Source organism: Alexandromys fortis, unplaced genomic scaffold (assembly GCF_014885135.2).
Source record: "Alexandromys fortis isolate MF-2015 unplaced genomic scaffold, M_Fortis_MF-2015_v1.1 scaffold_193, whole genome shotgun sequence".
Taxonomy (NCBI): domain Eukaryota; kingdom Metazoa; phylum Chordata; class Mammalia; order Rodentia; family Cricetidae; genus Alexandromys; species Alexandromys fortis.
The window spans coordinates 2153800-2162504 of record NW_026068083.1 but is presented as its reverse complement, the minus strand read 5'-3'; the positions used below and the strand labels follow the sequence as shown (position 1 = coordinate 2162504).

The 8705-nt window shown below is 44.8% G+C and overlaps 1 protein-coding gene across 1 annotated transcript in view; it reads right to left on the bottom strand.

The window, feature by feature from the left end:
- Positions 1-2645: 2645 nt before the first annotated feature.
- Positions 2646-8705, bottom strand: part of Pitpnb (phosphatidylinositol transfer protein beta) — a 51279-nt gene continuing 45219 nt past the window's right edge. Inside the window, exons 8-9 of the mRNA XM_050122089.1 lie at positions 8277-8402; positions 2646-4420 (exon numbers count right to left, since the gene is read on the bottom strand). Of these exons, the coding sequence (XP_049978046.1) occupies positions 4370-4420; positions 8277-8402 (177 nt within the window). The 3' untranslated portion in view covers positions 2646-4369. The remainder of the gene's footprint in view (positions 4421-8276; positions 8403-8705) is intronic.

Genomic DNA, 8705 nt, shown 5'->3' with positions numbered 1-8705 from the left:
GCATAGAAACAAGAAAACATGGCACAAAGCATCACATCCCTTAAAAAATAAAAGGCAGTGCTTTAGTGTGTAGCTGATTGATACAGAACATCCTCTGTAGCTCAAGCTGGCCTTGAACTGACATGAGATCTTGCCTGCCTCCCCTGAGTGCTAGGTTTAAAAGTGTGCACCAGCATATCCAGTGAGTTTATCTTTCATGTGAAATTCTGAGATGAGGATGGTTAGAACACAGCTTGGACTGGAAGAACAAGGGCAGCAGCGGCTCACTTTTACCCAGGAACACTCTTTAAGCTTAGGGACCAGTTAGGCTTCCTGTCTAGTGTGACCATTAGTGATACGTTGACATTCTGGAGGTGGATTCTGAGGCCTCTGGCTTTGATGATGGGGAGAAAGAAAAGGTAGACTCAAGAGTTACTGCCCCTTGTGTTGTGGGTTAAGGGAAGTCTTGTTCATCCTCTCCAGCATCCTGCTACTAGACTGGCAGACATCAGCTATGGGGAAAACTGATATTCATTTATATTTTATGTATGAGTGTACTGCTTGTATGCCTGCATGCCAGAAGAGGGCATCAGATCCCACTAGAGATGGTTGTGAGCCACCATGTGGTTGCTGGGAATTGAACCTAGGACCTCTGGAAGAGCAGCTAGTGCTCTTAACCTCTGAGCCATCTCCCTAGCCCCGAAAACTGACATTCATGATTGAAGCTTCCATTACAAGAGGTGACTCTGAGGAGTGCCCACACCAACATAGGGTGTGAAGTGAGATTTAAGGGTTCCACTCACTAGTCAATAGTGATGGTCACGCTCCAAATAAGCAGCTTCTGGAAGGAGCGGCACCTGACCTAGGGACGGGACAGGTCCTTCTGGGAGAGGCAGGGGTTTTCCTGCTTTTGAAGAGGGGGTGCACCAAGACAAACCCACAGAAACGACAGCGACAAAGTGGATCTGTAAAGGTTTTCATCCGTTTCCTAGGATGCAGCTGTTGCCATTGGCCTCTAGCATGACAAAACATTCATGGACATGGGAGCGGCACAGGCTGGTTTTAAGACAGCCAGAGGACCTTGGCTGGAATGGAGACTTTTTTTTTTTTTTTTTTTTTTTTTTTTGAAACAGGGTTTTTCTTGTAGCTTTGGATGGAGCCTGTCCTGGAACTAGCTCTTGTAGTCCAGGCTGGCCTCGAATTTACAGAGATCCACCTGCCTCTGCCTCCCGAGTTTAAAGGTGTGTGCCATCACCACCTGGCGAATGGAGACATTCTTAATCCAGTCATATCTGAATTTAGGACTTAACTCAGCAGAACATGACTCCATGAGGTAGTCATGAAGGTTCCTCGTGTGGAATTTCAGCCTCTGAGAGGATAAGCTTGTCAGGGTGCAGGAAGCTTGTTCTGTCAGAACGTGAAGAAGCTCTGCACTATGACAACGTCAGACTGACGAAAGGACGGCCATCACAGGAAGGCTCAGGCACATCTGTCTTCCTTTCCCACTTTGTAACCTCTAAGGGGTTGTGAGGTAGACTGCAGTTACAGTGTTCACATCAGATCACAAGACTGCAGTGTATGGGCAGGTCTGTCTAATGCATCCCACAGACAGATGGGCTAGGACTTGGGTTTCCACTGTTCTTCTTCCTTCCCACGCACACCAAGCCAAGCTCTAGAATCCTGCAACTCCACAGACCCTCTGAGATTCACCTCCTGACTTCTAGTGGCTCTGCTGACCAAAAGCAAGGTCAGCATGTTCTCCACGAGGACGGCTGGGGAGCTGAGCAGCTCTTACCTCCGGAGACATGTCTATAGGGCTGGGCCACTTGAAAACACCATCAGGTTGAGGGATAGGTCTGAGCAGCCTTGGACACACAGGAAGGCAGCATGGGAAGTTAGTGGAACAGTAAAACAGAAGGCCAGGGAAGAGAGCTGCCATCTGTCAAAAAATTACCAAGTCTCACCTGCCTAGGTCTGTGCCCTCCACAGCAGAGGAAAAGGCTCTGGGAGGTCTCAGGGCTGGTGGGCCTGCAAGTACTTTGATCAACTTCTTGTTTGCCCAGTATGTAAAGCTCCAACAGTACTCCTCAAGGGTTATCACGCCAACCTGTGTTGTACCAGTTCCAGCTATGCCTGCCTCCCACACTGGGCTGCATATCTGCCCTAATTTGCCTCAGAACCTCTGCTGAGCGCCAGGTGACTGTGTACAAACACTCAGGCATGCTGATGCTGTATCTGAAACAGAACACTAAGAAAGGAACCGCAAACAGCCTGCACATTAAGTCTACTCAGGCAGTAGGCCTTGTCTCCAATGGAGAGCACAGGAGACACAACCAAGCTCTAAAGGACGAAATATCCCAGAGACACGATCTTGAGTCAGTAAGACATGACAGCAGAGCCCGACAGAGCACTTAAAAACAAAGGCTTTCTGAATTTTTCCTTTAAAAATAATTTTTACAAACTCCCGAGGCTAACATAGTACTCAGTTTCCCATAAGGACAGGAAAACACCTCTGAAACCACGTGATAACCTGACCGGCATGGGCCCACGTCAAGAACAAGCCACGTCACAGGACCAGCAAAACACTCCTTCTCAGAGTGGGATTGCTGAAACCCAGAGAACTCAAGCCAGTGACATCAGGGAAACAGCCATTCAAGCACACAAGCGGCATTTTGTGATCAAATTTATTTTTGTTTCAATTTCACTTACTTTGTTTTACTGTAGTTTACACAAGAAACTGCCAAGTCAACAGGTATTTGACATTCACCATGTCCCTCGATCTCCACAGCTGTTAGAAGACAGTAGAGTCCACACCAGGCTCTCATTTCCTTGTGTGCCCAAACTCCCAGTGTGACTATAGCTGTCCATGAATTGGTTCACTGGGGAAAAGACTGGGTTCTCCACTGCCTGGGGTTGGCAATGACCCTTCTGGTGCCTTTCTCACTGATGTAACCAAACCCATCTCCCACCAGTATCCAGAGAAAAAACACCAGCCTTTATCTTGAGAGGGCACATGGAAGCCAGGGTCTGTTGCTGAGGATGACAGGGCATTATTGCAATGCAGTGGGAAGTGCTGTCATTGCTGCTCCCATGGGAACACAGGGAGGAGGGGCAAGTCTGTCAGCAAAGGAACCAGTTACTATTGGGCTCACTGTGGGGGTAATATGTTCTATGGGGGATGGAGGACTGTGGGGTGATGTAGGTTAAAAAGACAGTGTGTAACCTGAGGGCTTCAACAGTATGATTCTGGTCAGGCTTCTGGGACTGACAAGGGAAAACAGCATCATACAGAAAAGTTAATTAAAAAAAAAAAATCTTACCTAGCTACTGTTCCTTCCTTTAAAAAAAAAAAAAAAAAAGAGAAAAAGAGGAGAAAGGAGGGAAGAAAAGGAAGCAGTGTAGGTAGCAATGCTCAGGATCGAGCTGGCCTCAGGATGGGGATAGTCCTGTGCCACATTTAACTGTGCTTGGACTGCAGCAGGCAAAGAGCTAAATGTCAGTGTGCTCAGAGCAACATGGAGGGTCTGCACAGTCCCCACAGAAAAGCTGTGTGACTGCAATGCCATCAAGGTTATTTCCTTTGTCGCCGTGTTTGCTCAGCCAGAGTCTGAACATTGTCTAGTGTTTATAGGAATCACAAACCGTCATCACTTTTTTTTTTTTGCTAGATTTGATGTAGAAAAATACTTGAAATTCAAAATACAAAAATCCAATAAAAAGTGACAATTTTAAAAAAAAGATTTCCCTGCCCCTTGGGTGATCTAGTAAAGAGCTTTGATTTCACTCCTTACTCGACAGACATTGTTGGATTTGGCTGAAAGAGTGGCCACCCAGAAATAAATAGTTACAAATACACCCAAAACATCCAGAGTTTACTCTCCGGATTCACTGGAGTATCTAACAATCTGAAGATATCTTTCTGTAGGAGTCTGCTGCTGATGGAATAAAAATAAAAAAAGTGTATGTGTGGTGATTTGAAAAAACAGAAACAACCCAAAACTATACACACTGGTCCACACCTGGCATTCATGAAGCATGCCAGCCAGCACCACATGGCAGTCCATTTATCCATCAAGGGCATCACACTGATGATTATTAAAATCCGTTCCAGGTTATATATTGAAAATATTTTCTTTAGTATTTTTGCTGAAGAGAGGTACAGTACTTTGGAGAAACTGTACTGATCCCTTCAATGTTTCCACATACATATATACACTTGTGTGTGTATCTAGGCCTCTAGCCATATGTGTTTTACATACAGCTACAGACATACACACATACACACACACACATGCACACACATGTGTGTGTGTATATGTGTGTGTACACGTGCCCTTGAATCATCACAGGCACACTCTGGAAACATCACACAGAGACACTGGTAGCATCTTCACTCGTCACAGGCTGCACTTGTTCCCCTCACTTGGCCTTGACTCCGTAGCTGTAAGAAAGTAAAGAAGCAAACAGCAAGTTAGGCCACAGGCTCTCCTGAGACACTCAATATGAAAAATATCTGGTAGAAAATGTTCCCCAAACCATGGCACCCCAAAACTTCATTTCTGTTCAAAAAGACCAGCCATGTTAAAGGCAAAACATTTTATTTCATCACAGAGAAAAGTAAATTCAAAGTAGGAAAAAAAAAAATCACTGAAAGTTAGTACTTAATCAAAGTGACAATAATTGAACCCCCGCCCCCCAAAAAAACGGTTTTTGTTTTGTTTTTAATGAACATGAGTGATAAAGGGCTTTCAGGAAATCTCAGAAGTGTTACTCAATTCTTGTTTGGCATAGCAGCTCCTCTGCATGACCAAGCACCTCTCACTTAGTCCATGTGGGGAAGGCAGCTCTGTGACGGGAGCAGCAAGGACGCCCAGTGCAGGTCTGAGCACAGGGACACCTACACAGAACAGTAGCTTCTGCTGCTCTCATTCTTTGCCTGTGCCTGTGGAGTGGATCTGATGCTCTCTGCTCCACCTATGGTAATGTCATGTGGGCATGTAGACTTTGGTAGGAATACCACAGAAAAGTGTCAGGCTTACAAAGTGAAGTGAACTAGAGAGTCAACAGGGAGACTGTGGCACACAGAAAACACTTTACCTACAGTGAGCTTCTGAAGTTAGCCTGATAGTGTGGCAGGAGAGATCCTGGACTTCCACGGGAACCGCAAAGTGTTCTACTGAGAAACGGTTCCACTAGTCAGTTGTCTATCAAAAGGTGAACCAGTTTCCAGGACAGTGCCACTGAACAAGCAACTACACTGACAGCAGGATGAAACTGACGTTCAACCTGGCCCACAGAATGCTCCACAAAACATACATGCTCACAGTTTCTACAACAGGCATCTCTTCATTCTAAAAGTGGAATGCCATCACTATAGACAAGAGCCTGTGGTGCGCTCAGCAGTTAACTCCCCATCACCAAAAGGCGCAGGTTTTTAGAAATTCTTTTACCCAGGTCTTCACTTACACAGTTTGAAAATGTCTCTGACCTACAGGGGACTCATCTAGGCATCAGCAGCCGACGTGCCTCGGACGGAACCCTTCTTACGCATCTAAATGTAAAATAAAATCATGAGCTGCTAAAATGATTCTACGTAGGGGTAGAAAGCAAGTGGAGAAAAGAAGGTCTAGCAATGACTACATAGCTGTCTGCTTCTCATGTAGACCTAGAAGGGATGGAGTTCTGAGGTCCTGGCTTCAACCAACTTGTGTAAGGTTTACCTTAAAAAGCCTTAAAAGTTAACTGTATCTGCATTTAAACAAAGACCTCCAGTCTGGTAGCAAATTATCAGGGATACATTTCCAAGGGAAGTTGTCATTATGCTTTGAGAAAATGCTTCAGGGGAAGGGGGCATGGTCTGGTCCACCTTTCACTGCTGTCTCTGGGTCAGACAGGAAGATGTGAAGGTGCTGCTACCTTGGCTGTTTTTAGAGAAGTTTCTTAGTGCTTTCAGGATTACTGAAAAGAGTAAGGACCAAAGGAAGAGTCACAGAGAAACAGCAGCTAGGAAAAAACAAAACAAACCCACAAATCAGCAAAAGAGCAGGCATTTCTAACATTTATAGACCAAACAAACAAACAAACAAACACTCACAGAAGAAAACCAGAAAAAAGAAAGAAAACAAACAATACTGTATTTCTACAACAATTCCTTCCTCCAATCCACCCCTGGGTATGGCCAGTTCTCTTCCACCACCTGGCTAATTCTTACAGCTCTGCAAACTTCAGGCTACATACACATGCATACATGTGCATGTCCTTTCTATGCCCAACTTAAGGGGCCAGGTATTCTCAAGTCTAAAGGTGTTTTGATAAAAAGAAAGTCAATTCTTAAAGTATCTGTGAATTAAGAATATTACACTGTATGAGAGTCTTTGACTAGGCATGAGAAGAAATTCTTGCTACATGTGGGAGCAGAAATTGTCACTTCTAGGCTAGGGGATCTCATGGTGTGTTCAGATATCTGCAGGCTGAGAACTTTGAAAGAATCAAGAGTTGGGAGCAGTAGACCTCAGACATATTCTGTCTGTCCAAGGAGTCAGGGTGCGAGGGCCTGGTCACCAGGTGATCAGTCTTCCTCAACTGACAGTTTAACACAAAACGCCCAACTAGGGCAAAGGTTCTTCCCTGAGGTTGGTTTTCTGCCACCCCGAGGTTTTGGGAAACACTAGCTGTAAGCAGCCATGCTACAGCTTAAGCAGCTGCTCCAGAGTAGATGGTAGAAGGAGTGAATATTCTGGAATCTGGAGCACTAGAAGGGAGGGTACGACAGAGGAAGATTTCCTGCTGGGAGGGGTGGCACCAGGACTGCTCCTTAAAGGTGTGATGTGGGATGCCCTCTGTATGCTGTGAATATGTTTTATTACCATTGGTTAATAAAGAAGCTAATTTGGCCAATAGTCAGACAGAATATAGCTAGGTGGGAAATCCAAGCAGAGAGATAGGGGTGAGAGGGGAAGGAAGGCAGAGTCAGAGAGACAACAGTCACTGCAGGAGAAGCAAGATGTGAGTTAACATCATGGCCATGTGGCAATACATAGATTAAAAGAAATGGGTTAATTTAAGATGTAAAAGCTAGTTAGTAATATGCCTGAGCCATTGGCCAAACTGTTTGTAATTAACAGCCTCAGAGTGGATAATCGTGAACTGGTGGGCAGAGAGAAACCTCCAGTTACAGAGAAGCACCTAACTATTGAGAAGAAGGGAGCACAGGGTGAGAGAGGTGTAAAGGCCAGAGCAGCATGACCCAGGCTTGATCATTCCACCACCCTACTCCAAAGACTCAGAACTTTGCTGCAGCAAGAAAAAACCAACCCCTTTATAATGTTGTCTCTATGGAAAAGTACATTCCAAACTCAATCAACCTAAAATAATCTGGAGCAAAATCCATTTATAAAAATATAAGATAGGTTAAAACATTCTATTGCCCTATTAAGAACATATAGCCTACTCCTTTCTAAAGATTGGTATAAGGCTAATTAGAAGCAGGCCTGCTCTGATCACCCTAAGTAACCAACTGCAGACAATTCTTCATTGTGCTATAGCAGAGACAGCATTCCTTCCCTAGCAAAGAGCCTGACTTCCCACCACTCTCCGATGATGTGAGGGCTCTAGTCTCATAGAATCAGATACCACACCTGCGGGGCCGGCAGAGCCAGGAACTTTAGTAGGCCTCAGGGTGACTGTGTGCAAGTCCTGAAGGCCCTAGGCACGCCCTGGATTTACTCCCCACTTTGGGAACAAACTACCAACTGCAGAAAAGCCTGGCTCAGTGAAAAATCAAAACCAAATCCTTGTGGGAGGAAGCTAAGGAAAATGGCCTTGGAAGAGTGCAGATGCCCCACTGGCTATGGGCAGGAGCTAGGGCAAGTTTAGCCACGAAACTATACCCTGACCTCTTGTCAAGGACTACTGCAATCTGCCTAGAGTTTTTCAAGGAAGAAAAGCTTACTGCTAAGTGGGAGGTGGAACTGGTGAACTCCCTGTCCTCACCTTGCCTACCGAGGAGCTGAGCCCAAGGCATCTCGATGTAAAATGAAAAGGACCGAGACAGGTACTGTTGCAGAAAAACTGATGCCCAAGACCCAGTACAAAGAGCACTGGGATGTTTTTACAAGGAACATATTTTAGGTTAAGAAAGCTTTAGTCCACCTTCAGGAGTGTCCGAAAGGTTCCATTTGGATGAAAATACACGTGGTGAGAAACGGCTTGCAGTAACTCTGTCCAACGCCAAGCCTACACTTGCTAAGAACATACAGGTTTATAAAGGGAAACAGAACCACCACAACCATTCTTACTGTTTCGAGTTCTTTCTGAGTCTCATCTTCCATTCTCCTAATGTCTTCCATTGTCAGATCGATCCACTTGTCAATCCAACAAAAGAGCTGGCGATGTAAGTTTGTAAATATCCGTTTTTCTTGCTTTTAAAACAAAGTGGCAAAAACATCCAATTAGTGATACATTTTAACTTTACATGCCCCAAACAGCCCATAAAATGAACTTGCACTTAGTTAAAAGACCACTTTATACAACAGCAGAAACTAGGCCAAGTGTGGTGGCACATACCTTTAACCCAGCACTCAAGAAGCAAAGGCAGATCTCATGAGTTCAAGGCCAGCCTGGCCTACATAATGAGTTCCAGAAAAGCCAGGGCTATGTAGAGAAACTTTGTTGCCAAAAAAAAAAAAAAAAAAAAAAAAAAAAAAAAAAAAAAAAAAAAAAAAAAA